The 20,110-nt window shown below is 36.6% G+C and overlaps 1 protein-coding gene across 5 annotated transcripts in view; it reads left to right on the forward strand.

Moving 5' to 3' along the window:
• The window catches only part of NPAS3 (neuronal PAS domain protein 3), a 629,011-nt gene that overhangs the window by 567,502 nt on the left and 41,399 nt on the right, over positions 1-20,110 (forward strand). For all 5 annotated transcript variants that reach the window (XM_075712984.1, XM_075712985.1, XM_075712986.1 and 2 more), the window contains one exon: positions 3,578-3,696. In XM_075712984.1, coding sequence (XP_075569099.1) covers positions 3,578-3,696 — 119 coding nt within the window. The remainder of the gene's footprint in view (positions 1-3,577; positions 3,697-20,110) is intronic.

Below are 20,110 nucleotides of genomic sequence, written 5' to 3' on the forward strand. Positions count from 1 at the left end.
AACCCATTGAAGGATCAGAACTACAAGGCTTGTTCACAAAGAAATGCTTAAGAGGAGATAACTAAATAATTTGGGGAACTGGCCACTAGTTCATACTATCTCCCCATTTGCCTCTATGGCTCTTATTTAACGTTTTAATGTTTATGACGATTCTGTATGGGTATAGCGGGTTACAGCTTCATGCCCTTTGAAATGGACACTGCATTCCTTGTGTCCAGAAGTCTCATCCTGCACTAGCAGCTTTGGGAGTGGAAAGAGAAGAGGTTTATTCCTTTAGTAATATCTGCCGAAGATATTTAAGGACACACAAAAGTGAGTGCTTTCCCAACAGAATACACAGTTACCTGTTTTGCAAAGACAATCCAGACTTACTTTTTATACTTCGAAGCCTGACAGTGTATAGTGCTTTCATTCACACACAGTGAGCATTGACTTTTATCATATTATTAGCATTCTAAACTCACAGTTTCAAAGGTTTATAACTCACCAGTAGGTTTAGACTCAGTAAATTCAGCCCAGGAGCACTATTTTTCAGTGCAAAAGACATCTACCGTTACTACAGTATCAAGCAAAGGGGACCTTGCTTATTTCAGGCTTTTTTAAAGGTCTTAGATTACAAATATAAAAAAAAAACCCTCTTGAAAAAGTGAATTGCAGAGTTTCATTCTGATGTTCCTCAGATTGCTAGCTTCCTTTGACATAATTGGAAAAAAAATGAAAAGGCTGAGTGATAGGCATTTAAAATCAACTCCTGAGAACTCATAATGGACCATATTCCATATATTCCTGTGCAAATCTCACTGACATCGGTGAATGCGTTCTGTACACATCCTATTTTTAAAATCCTGCATGCATAATCCCCGTTAGCATTGTTACGGTATCTGCCGTGTGTGCGTGCAACTCTGAATGCAGATTCGTACTATCAGCCGTAATGGTTCTCTCCTGAGAGAAATTCAGAAAGCTGTTCATAAGCTGTTCTGGACTTTTAGGGAACTAATCCCATCTCACACATACATTCGCAGGTACTTTTTGTTAAAGAAAATCAAACACTTCAGAATACATATTTATATGACAGACACTGTTCCAGTCTGTGGGATAAATTATATGCATTTTATAGCATTCACTTACAGACATGTATGGGTTTTTACATATTATAGTAACAGCAAAATAATGTTGAGCTTATGATATAAGGTGACATGAACCCAGAAAATGTCCATGCCAAATACACTGTACTAGATGTCAGATGTTTTCCTTTCTTCCATAAAACTGTGTATGAAAGAGAAATTTTAATTTCAATTGCTTGGGAACGGTACATATCTATTACAGCCTGATCATTTTTTGAGTGTGAGATATTGTGTGTTTAATTAACATTACTTCTGTGTGTTTAGGTAATTACCATTAGAACACATGAGGACATATTGTACTTACTGCCTGTGCTGGAGCATAATGTGCTGGACTACAACAACTACACTTGTTAAGCTGATTTTAGCATTTCTTCACACAGCAGGAAGCACCCATGCTGTGGTTTCTTAATGTACTCTTTAACTACTGCACTGTAGAGTACTGTACAATAAAAATAATAATTAATTATGATCCTCATCTTACCAGTACTGCTGCTATCCCAGTGACCCTGGTTGCTGTTTCAGGGTTCCACTGTCCTGTACCCTGAAACACATATCTTTCCTTCAGGAGTTTTATTTCTTAGATGATATTGCTGAACAGAGCTGAATTTTTTGAGGACAAGTTTGTTGCATGGATTGTGATGGCTTCACATTTGTTCAGGTCTCCAAGGACCAGCACCAATAAATGTGAAAGAGACAACAGCAGAATGGCATACTTTCCCATTTCCACCAGGATGAAAAAAAATACTCTAAATTAAGTCTAACCTTAAATGTATAATCTGTCCTTGGGAGCAAAAAAAAAAAAAGGATATAGCATCTTCAAGCTCTTGGCATCCCTTACGAGAAAAAATTGGTTCTAAGGGTCTCTGATCTTGTGTTTTAGTAAAATAGAACTGCACGGCTGACTGACAGTTCTGATCTAAAGCATTTACGTTTAAGTTTTGATCTCTCTGCTTTTGATTAAAACTAATGAGCTCATTTAATTCAAAATGGGAATCTCTGATAAGAGAAATAAGGTTGATGTGATTGGATTAGAGGGGCAAATTAAACTCTTAGAGCAGAAGTTTGTGCTTATATAGTGTATTAAAAAGCTGTTGGCGTATTATGGCGTGTTAGATGATGAGAAAAATTTCATAGTAATTCATATTTAATCAGAAGAAATGAAAGTACTAAATATAACATGGCTCTGCTTTTCCCTCGAGTGATAAAGAGCTGTACATTTAAAATGACATCGAATTCATGCTCTCTAAAACAAAAAAATCTTAAGAGAGGCGCTAAAGAAACGGGCACTGTTGTCAGTTATTTCATCGCAATAGAGTTGAAATGTCACAAACACAAGACAACATGACCACATTAAATCAAGGACAATTTGATATAATCCTTAGCTCAAAAACAAGTTTTTGTGTTTCTGTTGGCTGCCTAACAAATGCCTTTTAAATACTTGAATACTTTCTACTAGTAGTTTTGTCGGTTCTCCAAAACAATAGCAGAATAATTTAAAAAATAACTTTTTTATTCAGTGTTAATTACTTATTGAAACTGAAAGTTAGTTAATCTCCAATAATGCTTGCTTATTGTAAGCTACTCCAGAATTTTCCCATGAAAAGTATTTTGGGGAGAGGTTGGTTATCAGGGTAAAAATAGCAGTAATAAAGATTGTATAAAGAATATCTCAGTGCTGCCTAGGGCTGTTCCCACTATTTCATCATGGTTTATACTAAGAGTATTTATTTGCTGTTTTAAGTAGTTGCAGTTGATGGAGTGAAAAGCACAGGTGAGAGCTATAGTTTCAAGCAGGAAATATCTCTTCAGTTGGACTACAAAGACATTTCATTAGTGACCAATTCATCACCAATAATTAACAATTATGGTGATGATGATGACAATAATAATAATATGTGTCATTTGCTTGAACATTTTTGCCTTCAGGCTGCTCAGTGCTTTACTGATAATAATTAACCCTCAGTAATGGGGAAACCAAGGCACTCAAAAACAGCAGTGATTCACCCTAGGTGTCACTGCAAGCGAGGAGTGGAGACTAGGGAATAAAAGCCTGCAGGATTTGCAGCCTCTTTCAGCAGACAGAATTGCTTCCTCAACGAGACTTTGCCTTTCACAGAATACTGAAGAACTCCACAGTTTTTAAAACAATGCCATATGCTTACAAAATAATTCCAGTTGTAACAAAATTGTGCAAGAAAGAGTTAATGAGACAAACCTCTGTTAAAAATTCTATGGGAAAAATAACTTGAAAATGAGACTTACTGAGTATACATATATTTTTCAAATTTTTTTGCTAAGTAAACGTTTTCTAAACGAGGTAAATTGATTACAACACTCTTAGCATCCATCAGTCATTTATTTTTAGTGAGTTCAAGGATTGCACCTGAAAAATAGCTTAGAGGGGATGTATAAAATCTAAATTAAGTGTATATGTATTTTTTTCTATTCCCTAGTGGAATCTACAAGCCCCAGTTTACTAACCACTGACAACACTCTAGAGCGCTCTTTTTTCATCCGAATGAAATCTACACTGACCAAGCGAGGAGTGCACATCAAATCATCAGGATACAAGGTAAGGGTTGCACTGTAGCATGAAATATTGACATCTTTAAATTACGTTTGTTCATGTTCCAGGGATATGTTAATAGAGAAAGGAGCTATTGCACTTTTGCATATGTTTCATTGCTTTTGTTAAAGAATCATTAATACCATATTTCCAGCCTGAGGTTTGGCTTTGGTACTACACCTCCATTAAATTCATCGTTATTACAATAAACATTGATGATAACAGCATGATAGCCTTCAAAAGAGCAACACTTTTGGAGTAAAGGTATATTTTACCAAAGAAGGTGAGTGTAACATCACTTTTTCCATAGTGGAAAATTACTGGTCATTTTGTTAGACTGTTAGTCATCTCTGGGTTATGTTTTCCCAGAGAGGTAGGATTTCTTCATGCAGACAGGATGCTAGAGCTACTTAATTTCGCTGCTGTTCTGGCTGAAGGAAACAACAAGCCACAACGAGTACTTTTCCACCATTTTTCTTTCATTGTCTGTCTGAGGGGCATCCGCTGCTGGGGATCATATTTGCTGGATTTCAGACCCTTTTAAGATATGAAAGTCTCTTGTTCCTTATCAGCAGTAATCTCATTTTTCTTCAGTCATATATCGCTCATAGTGCCTGTAGCTATCAGTGGCTTTGCAGTATACTAAAACTAGAAGGAATAGCACATTTTTAACATTGTCAACTTGTGGAATGAAATATGTCATCCATTAAGTATTATACAAGATAAAAGAGTGGTGCGAGAAAGTAAGTGTGGGAATGCATGTGTGTGTATTTAAAGAAGTTGCTTGTCAATGTTCATTTAAAAACTTTCACAAGCATTTTTTTCAGTTTTGAGAGGAAGATTTAGAGGAGCTTTTAAGTAAAATTCCCCAACTCACTTTTCCCAAAAAATTCTGTGTGAATATAGCATCGAGGTAGTCTACCTGAGCAGTAAAAATCTGGTAGAAATGTCGTCTTTGCAAGCAAATGACTGGGAGTTCTTCTGTTGGATGGTTTCTGGGTCACGATGATTAAAGTCGTTGGTAATGGAAGTTTAGGTCCAAATCAGTGGTTTCTTAAGGCACCACAAGTTTTGATCTGTGTACTGCTTAATTGTCAACACCTGAAAGAATGCACTCAGTACTTGTTCATGCTGACCCGTTTAGAAGTCTCAGAAGGTATCAAGACCAGGAAGTGTACTGGCAGTCTCAGGAGGAGGAAGGCAAATGAATTAATTGAAGTTACACTAATTTTCATGATTAGGCATGGTCCATCCAGGCTAGGCCAAAGTTAGATCAGCAGAGAATTTGTTTTGCTAGATATTTTTGCTGCAATAGTAATGGAAAAGAACAGAGAACTTGTCTGTGGATTTTGTAGTCTGACCTTTTTTGCCAGATGTAGGTGAGAGAAAAAAGGAAGACATGTGACTTTGTAGTTCTCTCTTCTTGGTCTCCTGACAATTTAATATTAGTCCAGCACCAGAATAGGACATATCTAGAATGGGCTGGCTTCACAAAGTGGGTTTTTTTACTCGTTACAATACAGTTTTTGAAATTCACAGTAGAACCTTTACTCAAAAGAAAGACACAGTAATGTCGATCATATAAAAACAATTTCATTTCTCTTTTAGACCTGATGATGCCTCATGGAAACACTGAAGACCATAACTGAGATGTCACAGGTAGAGCAGAATGAATTTTGAAAGATCAGATATAAATTTCTAGCCAGCTTTTCCTAGATATAAAGTATGGGTAAACTGGAAAAGTATGATAGCCACCAAAACTCTCTGTAAATAAAACATTTGGGCTTTTCCAAATTTTTCCATGAGGCATCAGCAAGTCAGCATGACTAAAATTGCATATACAGTGTGCAAGTCCCAAGCAGGTGTAAATATAGAGGCATAGTTCCTCCTCTTTTTGATGTTTTCGAGGATTTTGTAACTGACAGTGTTTGGCTGAATTCAGCTGTGTCCAGCCATATGAATTGTACTTTGACAGTTTTTCAAAAGCACAGTTATTGGCACTCTATGTTCTATGGCAGGATAATCATCCAAACCCTCAGTGAGCCCCAGAAAAATTGTGTATTCATTTTAGAAGAGTTGGATCACGTAAATGTCTTTTTAACCAAGTGTTAGGAACTGCTTTGTTTAAAAGCCATTCTCGGTGTACTAGACAAGCATAATAAAACTCAACTGCTACAGTGAATGTCATTCACACTTTTAGGAATGTTACCGATTTATTAATTGATTTCTAAAAGTCCAGTACCAGAACAAACTTAAGGCTTCTTGAATTTGTTCAGGTATTTATTTTAGTAAAATTAAGAAAGATCCATGAGCCTTGTGGATGTACAACTATAAGAAACTATCAAAGGGAAGAATAGTTACATAATATTAACAAAGCTCATGGGAATAGCTGGCTAAGTTCTGCATCAGAAGTCCCTGGAAGACCTCCAGCACTTACTCAGGAAGCACTGTGCCAGCTGGGATCATGTGCAGCAGAGTTCCTGCGGGAAATCCTGGTGGAGCAAGCTGACTCAGGAGCCGCTGTCTCACACCTTCAGAATACAACAGAGCACTGAATTTTCCCTTTGCAAAAAGCCAGGGCTCCTGGCTAACAGCTTCCCTTGAGCTCTTGTGTCATAGTGGCTGGGTAACCCTCCTGAATCAACATACATTCATCAGGAGCAGTGTGCTGGGAGCTCCATACCTTATGTGAGTCAGGTTTTAGCTCTGTCAAAACTATTCAGCTCCCCATGGATTCAATCCTCCAGCAGTGATAAAATTTTTCATCTTTGTGAGGTGGTTGTGTCTTGTTCCAAGCTCTTACTGGGCTCAGAACCACATCTCCGTATTTTCCTTGCTTTGCGGACTGCTGATGAATGGTTTCTTTAGATAGCAAGTGATTGAGGTGGTCCACAAGATGCTTAGCCAATTTTCAGAATGAGTGATCCCTGCCTCAGGAAAATCACATAAAATTGAAAACAGTCAGAGAGTGAGATTGATTAATCATTTGGGTTGATCTAGTCAGGACTAACTTTCTGTCAAAAGAAATGTTGGAACAAACCCCACACTGATAGACTTACACATATGTATACGTCAAAGAGACCCAGACCATTCTGACATGAGATGAACCGTGTTTATAGTCTCTTCCTAGACTGATTTAATTAGTCCTGAATTATACCTAAAGATGGAGGTAATTGCCTTTTTTCCATGAATAGTATTACCTTAAAAGTCTGAAATGGGAAGGTGGTTACATGATTAATCCTACCTCTCTCCTTCTCTTTCATTGTTTCCCAGCACCCTCCTTGAATCTGATTTTCCCTATTCATAATATTCTTAGACTCAGAGCATGTAGGAAAAGAGGTTACATACAATGCTAGGGAATATTCAGTTTTCAGTGAGTAAATCTACAATCTTAAAAAAAAAAAAGTAATAAAATCAGCTGATAAAAAACATTAAAAACAAATAAAAAGAAAAAAAAATCCATTCACTGTAAAACTCAGAATGTATTACCATTACAGCTGTTGTCTAAGATACATGAGGCAGAGACTTACTGTTTTTCTCTGCTGAAAATGTATCACATCTTCCTTTTTTCATTTTTTTATCATTAAAAGATAGTTTTGTATTTCATTTGGATTTTTGTCGTCTCCATTTTATCTCCTTTTCCATTTGTTTTCCTCCATTTGAGGGTCACAATTCTGTTCACTCAACAGTTATCCCACCTTCAGTGTTTCTGTTGTCCTACTTTCTCAGACATGTCAAAGCTAATTTTAATTGAAAACTGCTTTCCTCAAGTCTAGTGATAGATTTCCTACTACCCTGTAGTATCCTATTATTGTTTTGTCACATTTACTTTCATGTCAGACTGTGCTAGGATTTTCTTTGTTCAAACCTTTGGGGCCTGATACTGGTATCTTGAACAAAGCACAATTAATGGGGTGAAGAAGTAGTCAAAGCATTGAACATCATCAGAGCCAGTAGTTGCCAGTAGTTTCCAGTTCAGTAGTTCATCAGATGTGTTAGTATATATCCATACATATTCCTCTACTGTTTTATGGAGTAGCTCCCTCGTGATAAGCTATTACAGAGGCAGATAAGCAAACATGAGGAGATTCCCTTGTACTTTTACTGTCACTGTGGCAATCTCTGAATTTGGTATAACCAACATCTGTTGCCTCTCCATCTCCCAAGAAGCTGGCAATCAACCTTCTTGGTGATCCATCAGCAGAGTTAAGGGCATCTTAAAAATCCTTCAGGCTGTAGCTTCCTACTTGGAGTGGTACTTTCTATCTGCTGTGCTACCTAGATGCCTGCTTTGGCCCATTCAGTGTCAACAAGAAACAGTCTCCATGTCATTAAATCATCAAAGTTATTGAGGTCACAAGGCAATGAGTCTACTGCAGACTCTTCAGTGACTGGAAGTAAATATAGTAGCTATCACGTGCTGAGCAAAATCTTTCTTACAACCTTAGACTTCTGAGCCTGTATTATTGAGAAAAGAAATATTTGCTAGTTTACTCAGATACTTCTGCCTTGAAGTGAGGCCTTGGTGTCTTTGGAAAGTGCCTTGGGATAATGGAAAAGCACATACATAGTCTTTGAGATGAATTAAATTGACTTTGTTTCTCAGCTATTCGTATATGACTTTCAGGAGTTCTGAAGTCCTTTAATATGGCACAAAAGTGTTAGTACTGGATACAAGTGTAAGCCCTGCATTGCTGCTTTACAGAATCAGAGCTCTCATCAATGGCAAGAGCAGGTATTTATACCTGGTTTTCTCTCTGGTATTCTTCACGTGCAAGAGGATTGTGGAAAGTAAGCAAGCTTAAACAAACTGACCACATTGCAATGAAGGGAGCAAAGTTATCTTCATTATTTATTAAATCACAAAGGACTGTTAAACCTAACGGCATAATCTGAAGTACCAGTGGACATACTGCATAAAAATAAGTAAATTGCTATATAAAAAATTTGGTTTGGCAAGTTTAGTTTAGAAATTTTGATGTTTTGTTGCACATCTAATGTCTGCATTTCAGTAATGGAAGGATTCAAATTTGGTTAGCCATGCCTCACGCATCAGTTGCTGTATATCAAAATATTTTAAATAATATTTAAAACTCCATAAAAATGTTTTCACAAATTAGTCTTTGTAGTCTACATGAATTCATCTTTTTGTTTTGTGCAATGGTATCTTTCTACCAAATTGTTTAAAATTAAACATTTTCTGAGACTGTGCTCTCAGATTCTGCATTTAAAATAATAAAGTTAGAATTCTTTGAATGCCAATTTTGAAGATGGAAATCTAAATTTGTTGTTGAAATTTTACGCCTGTCACCATTCTGTTATCAGCCTTTTGAACACTATTCCTACCCTTATTCACAATTTAAAATTAACTTTTTAAAAATTATTTCATTTTTTAGAAGAACTTGAAGAGTTGGGCGAGATTTGTAAATCTCAGTTGTGCACTTAAAGTAAGTGCAGGTTTTGGCAGAATTTAGATTCATTAATCCAAGAGGGCAGGAGAGCCAAATACTCTGTCAGAGAGACAAAATTATGCCATTGCACTTGCCTTGTTATACTGTTCTCTTGATTTGAGCCAAAACTGAAATTATTGTTTCCCATCTAAGTGAAAAATTCACCTGGAATTCAGAAACAAGATGTCCCTATTCCAAAATCACTTTAAGGACCCAATATATCATGGTCTTGTTAAGAACACAGCAAAAGACCACCTTCCATTTCAGGGAAATAGGAAGGAAGAAGAATGAGAAGGCAGCTTTTTTTTTTTTTTTTGCATAATAGTCTAATTACTAGTACATTCTCAGATGTGGGTTATGTTAGAGTCAGATTTAATTCCCACCTCAGCCTGAGGGAATTCACATATCCCACTTTCCAGCTTGGCCTAAATTCTTTTCTCCTCCTCTAATATTGTCCCCCCTTGAAATCTTTTCTGTCAAGCATTTTGCTCTGTCCCAGAAAGGTATCCTGACCTTTCTCTGTAGGAAGAAAGAAAACTGCAGAATTTAGTATTTCATCACATGGCTACTGCCACACCTCCTTAATTGAGTGAAGAAGGAATAAGAAACCAACATCAGGAAGCATTATGTGAAGAGTTTTCTAAATGTCAGCACATGCATTCCCCAGACTTTTCAGCACTGGGAAGACTTAAAGGTAATTTGTCAGAGAGAAAGAACTGATCGAGAATTCACCCATGTAAATCGCTGACCTTTTAGTCAAAAGGAAGTCTCTTAGCTAGTAAAGATGCAGCATTACTTATAAAAGAACAAAATACTAATGGGCCAATCTGAGTCTTATGAAGTATCTACTAGTAGATATAGAGATACGGTTCAAGAAAAGATGGTCTGCAATGGGATTAAGAAGACTAGAGTTCACTTTATGCCTTGCTGTAGAGCTGTGAGATTCTATTAGGAGAGCTGTCTGGAAAAGCTTGGTTCAGACTCAGCATCTAAATACGTTAACCAATCTTTTTAAAGTGTTCAGCAGCTACTAACTCCACCTTCTCAAAAAACATTTTCAGGGCTGAGCATCTTTTAAACGGGATTTATAGCACTGTTCTACCATCTGGAGACGTGAATATATGTTAGGCATTCATTATTGCAGTAGCACTAATGAAACTAACCAGTTAGTATTATATAAAAGGCCTTTTTAATAGCAATCTTCTTTAAAAGAAAGATTCAAGCTTTGATCATTCCTCATGATGACTGCAGCTGTAGTATTCCTGACACCTGTATCAGGATGTGCTTCTCAAATATTGTCTTAAATGTTCATATGGCTTCAGAGTTTTCATTTTGTTGCAGTGCATTCCAAACTGTGTAAATGGGAACTCACAAACTGGATTCTGAAAGGGAAGAAAACATAAAATTGAGCAAACACAGATTACTTTCTAGGAGATGTTCTATTTTCATAAATTCTGTTATCAAAGAATAAGGGATATAAAAAGATAGTATTATCACCAAGTTAACAGCAATTATGTTTGATTCTGATCTGTAGGCAGTATAATTCTGAAGCTACCATTCTTAAAAGTCAGTGGATATAACAGTGAAAGAAAGCCATGAGATCAAGATTTGCTCTGATAGATAATAAAATATTCAAAATGGACAGAGATCAGCTCCAATCCCAATCTGATATTCTTTCAAGAACCAAGTTTTATTGAGTCATAGAGTTACAAAATGATTGTTGCACTTTCATAAGTAGCACTAATTATCTAGATGTGTGAACTAAGAGTGCAGCGTGAGACCCATTGCAGTGTTAATAAACAGAGAGCAGTGAGTGGGATGAGAACAATGAGATCTCACTGGAGTGGGAACCACAAATTACCTCCTATTACATGCTGGGAGAAAGGTATCGTGCTCCCAGGTGGGAATGCCTACTGAAAAAGAGAGGTCTTCAGTCCACAGGGTTTTCTTAAGTTATCCACCAATGTTGTCTGCCACTGCTCATTGTTAATGATTGGGAATATGCCTTATGTAGGAGCAAAGAAAACCACACAGTGCTCTGTGAAGAATCACCAGCCAGAATTTGCTCTAGGACAGACAGATGCTGCTGCCAACATCTCTGCTCCACTTGGCTGTTTTGTAACTGCTGCCAGTGGATATTTTGGCCCACCTCCTTTTCATAATGTAAACATTGTATTAGATGTGCAAATGCACACACTAACAGCTTTTTTAATTATCTCTACCACTTCCAACAGTTCAAAGTTTTTGTCCAAAGTATGCTTAGAAAAGACGATAAGCTCACACATTGAAAAAATGTAACTAATATTAAGCTAATCTACATGAGTACGTCTTCCTGCTCTTCAGCAGATACTTGCAGAAGCAGTATCATCTTTCCACTGGTAAAATTTTATTGAGTGTGAAACAGTCAATGAAATTCAGAACTAAGATGAAACTGAATGGAAGGTTCTTAAACTTGCATTTCAGTGAATTTTGCATTTAAAAAAATTTGTTTCTCATTGTGTTTCTCGTTGTTGCACGTTGTCTTGATCTGGTAACATGAGATCAATAGCTGTTGAATAGAAAATATAAGTCTTGAATTGATAGTTGTAAGGGTATAATCCTGACATCTTATGCAAACATGCATATGTATTCAGCTTTTGTAGAATTGTGGTGGGTTAACTAGAGGCAGAAGACTGCATTTTTGCAAAAGAGTATTTTTCACTGTTGCCTCTGCAAGTAAATATTTTCTTGAAGAATTGCGTGAAAATTCTAAACAAAAATATCTTCTAGGAATAAAATTGTTCCACAAATATGGAACTTACACTCAGACATTAGTTTCATTGCACTGTGGTCTGTCACAGGCTGTATTAGTGGGCAAGCAGAAGTTCATTGAGAATGTATCATTCATGTGTAACACAGACACCAGGAAAAAGCGTAGGTATTGCACTCGAGGTAAAGCTGTGGGTTATCGCCTGTCTGCACATTCACTCCACAAAGGAAAGGCCACTGTGCATGTTCCCTTGAATAGCTAAGGTTGTACAGCACATTTTACATACCAGCTATGCAAGTTGGGTCTCATTAATAAATTTTTACAATCACGTGTTCTTTTAAATTTAAAAAACAGTAGAGAAAATCTTTTGCAAACAGCTGGAAATATTTAAAATGCTATTTAAATATTGTCATTATTAATTACTTCCCGGTAATTTTTTCTTCATCATTAATTCTTGTATTCAATACATGCTGAAATGTTAGCTGCCCACAATTCATAAGGACCAGGCTGTTTCTTTGTCCTGTTAAAGCTGAATCCTTTTAAAAGTTCCTTTTTTTCCAGCTTCCTACTCATCATATCTTCTTAGTGATATAATAACTACATTAATTTATTTGCATTGTGCAACAATGAGATAAACACTGAATTATGATTTCACCTCATCATGAACTCGGAAAAGCATCTTTATTTCTCATTTATTTTTTAACCCATAATTCCAACACGGTTTTTAAACTTTCTTTTACTTTTTGTGCAGGTTCTTACCTGCGCAAAGCATTATGTTTTATTGGCTTTTTTCTGTTGCTTATAATGTCATTTATATTAATGAATGTACTTTTGCAACCCTCCTCTGAGGCTGGAAAGTGCTGACATACCAAGAGATCAAGTAACTTGCCAAAGATAACAATGACTGTTTGTGTCAGAGCCAACTGTGATTACATGCTGTACTTATCCTCAGCCTTTCTTCCTAGCACATGAATATTGTCAAATCATCTCTGTGTTCCAGCACATCACGCTTCATTTTCTCAGGCTGGTACTTCCTTTGTTTTGATGGTTGACCTGAATAGGCAAAATGAGATGCCAAATGAAAAAGTCCTCAGATCAGATAGTGTGAAGTTTAGCAGAACCTTCACAGAAAACCCAGAAAAAGATGAACTCCTGCTCTCAACTGGGCTACCACTGGCTGTAGAAGAGCTACTCCAAAATCCTTTTCCTCAGAAAGAAAAAGAAGCAATGTACCAGCAGAAAAACACATTTTCCTGCCCCTTGGATTTAGCCCAGGGGAGCTCCCTGAGGCTGCTGTTCCTGCCACCTCGGTGTGGGAGAGGAGCAGGGCTGGTGGCATCCACCTCCTGGGCTGGCAGCTGGCTTGGCTCTTTGCAAACTTTGCCTGTCTTATTTCAAACCAAACAAACTTTATATAGAGCTTTTTTTTTCCAATTTGATTAATATTTTTTCATATCCACCATAGATTTCTCCACCCTAAACACCTCCAAGCTTTATGAACTAGTGTGAAGCAATACATGTAATAAGCACATGTAAAAATGGTAGGGAATCATTATGCACTGTAGCTCCTTATATTTGGACCAAAGTGAAAGTATTGGCAAATCAAAATGCCCCATTCACTCACGCAGATAGTGCCACTTTGCTGCTGCTCTTCACTGGCTTTCTACATGAATAGGTGGTTACATAAGTTTCAAGGCCCATCATTTACTCAAAAGCCAAATTTTTTAGTATAATCTGCTGTCATATGAAGCAAGGTTCCTCTGTACCTGCTCATTTGACAGAATGGGAGAACAAAGTCACAGAGCATTTCAGTGATGTGTCCATCACCAGTACGCCATACATGAAGCCAGTAGTCTAACAAGGACCATCACAAGAGGAACTACATTCCCTGTAGCTGTTGGCTCAACTTTGTGCAATGACTTCTGGATAGTGATCTGGACACTAACTTGCTGGTTTTACCTTCTAGAACAGAAAATTTATCATGAGTGTTTCAGGCCATGTTTCCCAGAAAGAGTTCCTATAGTATAAATGTCTTTTTCTCTATTGTCCAGAGTGCATATACCACTATATAGCCAAATAAACCATTATGCTTCTTTTTCTAAATGTTTAAGCATGCTTCTTGATTTGTCTGTTTAATGCACTCTTACTAGCTGAAGAATGGTGTTTGATTGAGCCCATCTGCTTTACCCTACAGAGAAGGCAGAATATGGATGTTTGGTGGAAAGAGTTTCAGTTTCTCCTTTTTACAGCATCATTAGGAAGCTGTCGTTCTAATAATAATAATTCCCATTTGACATCATGGAGGTAAAAAGAAATCACTGCTGACATCAAAAATGAGGTGATATTTCAGCAGTATTATTTCACTGAAGATAAAATGGAAGTCTTTATTACTCCCAATGCTTTTAAAGAAAGCTGAGCAAGGCTTATACTGACCCTGGAGCTCATATACCTTAATGCATCTATAACCAGTATGAAATAAGAAATTTTAATTGTTACTGCTATATTTTTTGGCTGTCCCTTCTTAGAATCAAGAATTTTGTGCCTGCTTAAAGGCAAATAATCAGTATCTGAGAATAAGCTTAGGAAAGCAGAATTATCTTAATTTTCTCCATTATTTAAAATGCATTCAAAAGACCCCAAACAAATGAAAACACTAAGTGTACGACAAGAAGTGGTAATTTTCTTACAAACTTCATATTGGAGCCTTAACTGGGAATCCATACAGATTGCATGGAGAGGTCTGAGTTCTGAAGAGGTTACCCTGAAGAGGGTTACAAGTTTTATTTCACCATTTATGGATAGGTATTTTATTCTCTCTGAACTTCTTGTGCACATTGATGTGTGAATTGCTTGCCATTAAAAGGACACAGACAAGGTCTGTTTTATCAGTTGTAAACAATATGTTTTCCACTTTTGTTTGTGATAGCACATTAGAAGCTCCCATTCCCCTTTCCTTTGTACAGGAATATGTACAGACATATTCAGTTATAATTCTATTTTTCCATCCTAAACCAAACAATATAGCACATTAGTGCTCTATCAAAATATACTTGGAAAAGAGTGTATCTGCCTAAGTTTGGCAATATTTCCTAAATTTGGGATCTATTCTTGGTCTACTGCTGTTTTTTGGGGTTTTTTGGGTTTGTTCTTTTTTTTTTAATTTAGGGGACATATGAAGAGTAATATAGACTGCAAACAATTAGAGCAACAGGATGCAAGTTTGGTGCCTTTAAAATTGACAGTATTGCTCTAACTAAAAGAAAGTTCAAGAAATACGGATTCTTCCCATGGCTTCACTTTACAGAACTGGTCACAGACTTGCAAGTAGTGTCTCCTCTGTATAACAAGAACAGCCTGATCAAAATGTTTCATAGTCTTTTCACAATCAAACCTAAGAAAATTTTGCAATTAAATATGTGGTGGGATCATCACGTTATTTTGTTCCAGGCAAATATGTTTATAACAGAGCAGTCACAGTTCATCTGCTGTTGAGTTTCTGCTTCTCAGTTATTCTCAGAAATAAGATCTGAATTCTTATAGGTGTGCAAATATTTAATAGTTATAAGCCTTTAAAAAAATCAAAATTAGTAGTTACCAGTTCCAGTGAAATGCTTAAATCTGAAATGAACTCTGCACTTTCAGTGTAAATGGGTCTCATTCTATGTACAAATAGTTTGGGCATTTTCCCCAAGAATTTATGCATGTGTGAACTGAATGCTTAATTTTATTTCATGTGAACTCAATGAGCTCTTTCAGTTTTCACATATTTTGGAAGGTCCAGGCATGTTTTTTCTCTGAAATATTAGGTATACATTTATCTTCTTGAAAATCATTACCTTATTAATCTTTTCATTCTTTTCTCCCTGCTCAAGTGCTCAGAAATGTGTATGTTTTTCCTATCTAATCAACTGCTTTCAGTTCTTGTGATCCTTCACATTGTTGTATTGTTGCAAAGACTCTGTTGATCAGGTAAGTCCACCACTAGACCTAGCACTGTGTTTAAGAGATACTTAAATGCAGAGCCCTGTTTTAATTAGCTCACAGGGCATCACTGAACCCAGTCTGGCTCTCCCACAGTCACATGCCCAGGGTTAGGAACGGGGCACTGGACAGAGTTTTCCCTGAGGAAGCAAGGAGCTGATTCACAAACATGCATTATGGGTTATTTTCAGTCACTTTATAGTCATATGCATTCATAAATTTTGATATGGTTGTAAGATGCAGACTTTGATGGTACAAAACTCACAGAAGAGCTTTAGATCACTGGAGCAACCACAGACAAAGTTTATGTTGACAATTTATCAGCTCTTCTCCGTCAAGGAAAATTGTTTTTTAGTGCCTGCCTATTAGCAATCACATGCATATTATGAAATTGAGTTTTGGGGAGGACAGTCTGCCATCTGTCTTTTCTTTATTTTTTTCACAATACATCATGCTAAAGTTAAAACTTTCTGGGCTTCAAAATGGTGTAAAATATGAGATGTCTATAATAGAGACACTTGGAAAGAAAAATAGACTAAGTAGAAATGTAAATCTTTATAAACTCCATAAACAGAACTACTGATGCTATACTTTATGTTTTAGCTTCAAGTGCCCTCCACATTTTCCACACACCATAGTGCCCACCATGTGCTTTTAGTCTAGATTTCAGGGTTGCTAAACTGATAACTAATTAATATATATCTCAAGGAGTGTGAGAATGCTTTCTTCATAAACTCTTTCTGGTTCACGGGTTTGTTTTTTTTTTCTAAAACAGAACTGCAAATGCCTGATGTGGAGAATGAAAAAGATGTGTTCAGTTTCTTTTCTATGTTCTGATATGCTAAGATTTTATCAATAATATTGTTTTCCTGTAAAAATATCTGCCTCAGAGAAAATCTGCTGTATAGCTGTCAGGATTACACCTCTCAGAATATGCCTGTGATGATTCCGTTAAATTGATAAAAACAGAACACTCTGCTACATAGAAGGATTGCTGAAAAGAATATTCCGAGGCCCTTTCATGTGTAACAGCACTTGTATGGCAGTACGTTTATTGTGCTATAAATTCCATCACCGATTTCGGCCATTTCAAATTGATTCTGCAGTAACTGTAAGTAATGAACCTTACAGACAGAGCCAAGGAAAAAAAAAAAAAACCTGAGCCAATAAACTTGTGGCTGTAGGAATACAAATTGTAGAGTTCATTTAGACTCAGTTTTTATCAGATCCTGCAGCCAATACCCCACAAAGCCGGAAAATACATCCAACAAAATATACAGTGCCGTAGCCCTGGCTTGCTTTAAATTTAGCAGCTAAACCAGACAGTCAATTATTCAAAGCACATGTTTGTACGAAGTGTCCTGTGGATTTCACCTGAGATTTAAGGAAGATGCTCAGCGTAAGTGGATGACAAAGCAGGAGAAATTATAATAGAAGTGACTTAAACAGGATAATGAGCCAAATCCTGAGCTCTTTTACATGGTCTAAGCAATACCAGGTCTAAGTAATACCAGGCATCACTGGATTTCATAGGGGTGTAGATTGATGTGCAGCGGGCTAATAATGACTCATCAGGTCAAAATATATAAAAGTCTCCAAAATGTACATATGTTCCTAGCCTATTTCTCTTCCTTTACTGAAAAGTTCTACCAAGTTGACAAGAATGATGTGATATCTTTTCTCCAGGTATCTTTAATGATTCCATAGATTTGAACAGAGAATTTATGTGCTTGCTAAAGATTTCCATAGGATGGTTTTAAAACCTGTCAAAAAGATACTGTCTAAGGCTTTTCACATTAGTTTTGTAGATTTCTATTACGTTCTATAGGAACCCACTGATCTTGATTTGTTAAATATTGTATACGTTTCTCACAGTCTTCTCAATGGATGCCAAGATCGTTTAGACTCTTATTTTGCAAATAGACCATGGATCTAGTCCCACTAAATCAGTGGGCTGGTCATGTGATTAAAGCATATATGAATGTATATATATATTCTACCCTTAGTTGTTAGATGAAGAGCTAACTGCAGTTTTTAACTTAAATGCTGAAAAGAGTGAAGTTTGCTTCTGCATAGTTCTCCCAGTATTACAGGAGAGAGAAACAAGGCCATGTTTTATTCTCTGCACAAAAATAAATAAATGTCTGGGTTGGGTTTCTACAAGCCCTGCAGTGCTTCTATGCATCATGGCTTGCACACTCATGTATCTTACAGTCTGCACTGAGTGCTGAATTCATTCTGTGTGTCGTCTTGTACCTAACTCTGCAGATTTATCTGAACCTCTGTATTGTCTGTGAGAGATATTAAATCCACATTTTGAGATCAAAATGCTTGGGTCCATTCTAGCCTTATACAGGCCACAAAGCAGCTCATTGTCTAAGGCATATTCCTTGCCTCTCTCTATAAAAAAGTCTGTTTTGTCAATTTGTCCAGTTTACAGCAGCAGCCTGAGTGACACACAGAGGAAAAAAGACACAGAGACTGAGGCTTGCAGTTAAACACCAAATATGGTGAAAGTCATAATAAAATAATGAGAGTTGGGAACACTATTTTTTCTCTCGCTTTCTGCTGTTTTGTGTTGCAATCAGGAACATAGTGAGTGAGCCTGAAGTCTTACAAATAGCCCCTGGTAACCAAGAGCAAAGAAACCTTGCTCATTATCTCTACTCCCCTTCTGAATAAACATTTCAGCCATCATAAATGAGTGTGATGTGAAGGGCAAACGAATGGCACTCATTCCAGATGAGAAACACTTGACAGCTGAGCAACCTGAAGGTTGTTGTGAAGGTACAGATTGTGTGACCAGTGGATGATGGGGCAAACTTACCATTTATTTCAATAGGACCTGAGATGAATCATACTTTTAAAGGAGAGATTCCCAGCCTTGCAGAGGATAAGTCCTAGGTGTTCAAACTGACTTTGGTTAGGACTGAAGTGAGTGAAAGACAGGGCTGTCCTAATTTTTTCTTGTTATTTTATTAAATTACATAGAAAAACTTAGCCAAATATAGGGAAATGTTCACTGTGGATTGACAGATGGCATGCAACATCTCTACTGTATCTCATTTATAAATATGATTGATGTGGAGGTAATTTCTTGGTAACCTGTTTTTCAAAAAAAACATATTCTAGGTGGTGAGTTAGTAAAAGAAAATTAATCTCTGCATGTTAAACTTGTCAACTTTTGAATTAATTGCATGAGTATAACAATCAATTAATAAATGTTAAGCAAACAACAGAAAATCAGTGAATTAAAAATTACTAAATTGATTCCAAGTACAGATAAAGCAAGAGGCTGCCATAATTCTTCAGTGTAGATTCAAGAACACAAATCTTGTCTCATCAGTTCTTGCTCCCCATTTATCCACATCTGGCATTTAAAACAATGCTGTTTTATTATGATTTTTACAAATAAATTGCTATCTATAATCTAGCTTGCTACATTAAGTGGATTATAGAAACAAGTCATAAATAGTAGTCCATTTGTAGCTGTCAAGGAGAAGGTCAGAGCTTTGCAAAGACCATCCATCTCCAAGTGGAATAAAAGTTTTTTCTTCAAAGAGAAATCACATGCCTTGTTTGTGTGGACATCAGCTAGTAATGACAGTACAGTTTCTTGAAATACCCACAAAACCCCTCCTCTCCACAAAATTAACTTGATTTTGGGTCACAAATCTTTTGCAAGACTGGGGTGATATGACATGAAACAGATCTCATCACTGAATATTTCTTGGAAAATCTGATTTGATTGAAAGTATATATTTATATTTTCACATTCTTCAAAAGCTTCAGGAGAGGCTTAGGATGGCACTGCAGGCTTACAGGTCACGTGTCTATGGAAAGGAGATGAGATTGAGCCCGAGATCCAAACATTTATGATCTATTGCTATCACTGCCACTGAACACACAGTTTCTATGTCTCTATTAATTTATCAGTATTATTTCATTGCATTTCAGAGAATTATGCAAAATAAGTCTGTATACTCATTCTCATTTTTTGCAGACAGTCATACAGATGTTTGTTTCAGGAAGGACATCTCCTAGTAGACATGTTCCTTTTATATACATTGATTTACAGTGCTTAGTGTAAACAGTAGGCAACAGCTTCCTTGTGTCTTAGTACAAGGGAACTCATAACCTAGAACACTTCTACTGAAACTAAAATAAAAACAGAATTGGTAGACATCTGAGTAAATACAATGTGTCAAGGAAAAGTCAAAGACTTTTGCGAAGCTTTCTC

This window comes from Pelecanus crispus, chromosome 6, assembly GCF_030463565.1.
Source record: "Pelecanus crispus isolate bPelCri1 chromosome 6, bPelCri1.pri, whole genome shotgun sequence".
Lineage (NCBI taxonomy): Eukaryota > Metazoa > Chordata > Aves > Pelecaniformes > Pelecanidae > Pelecanus > Pelecanus crispus.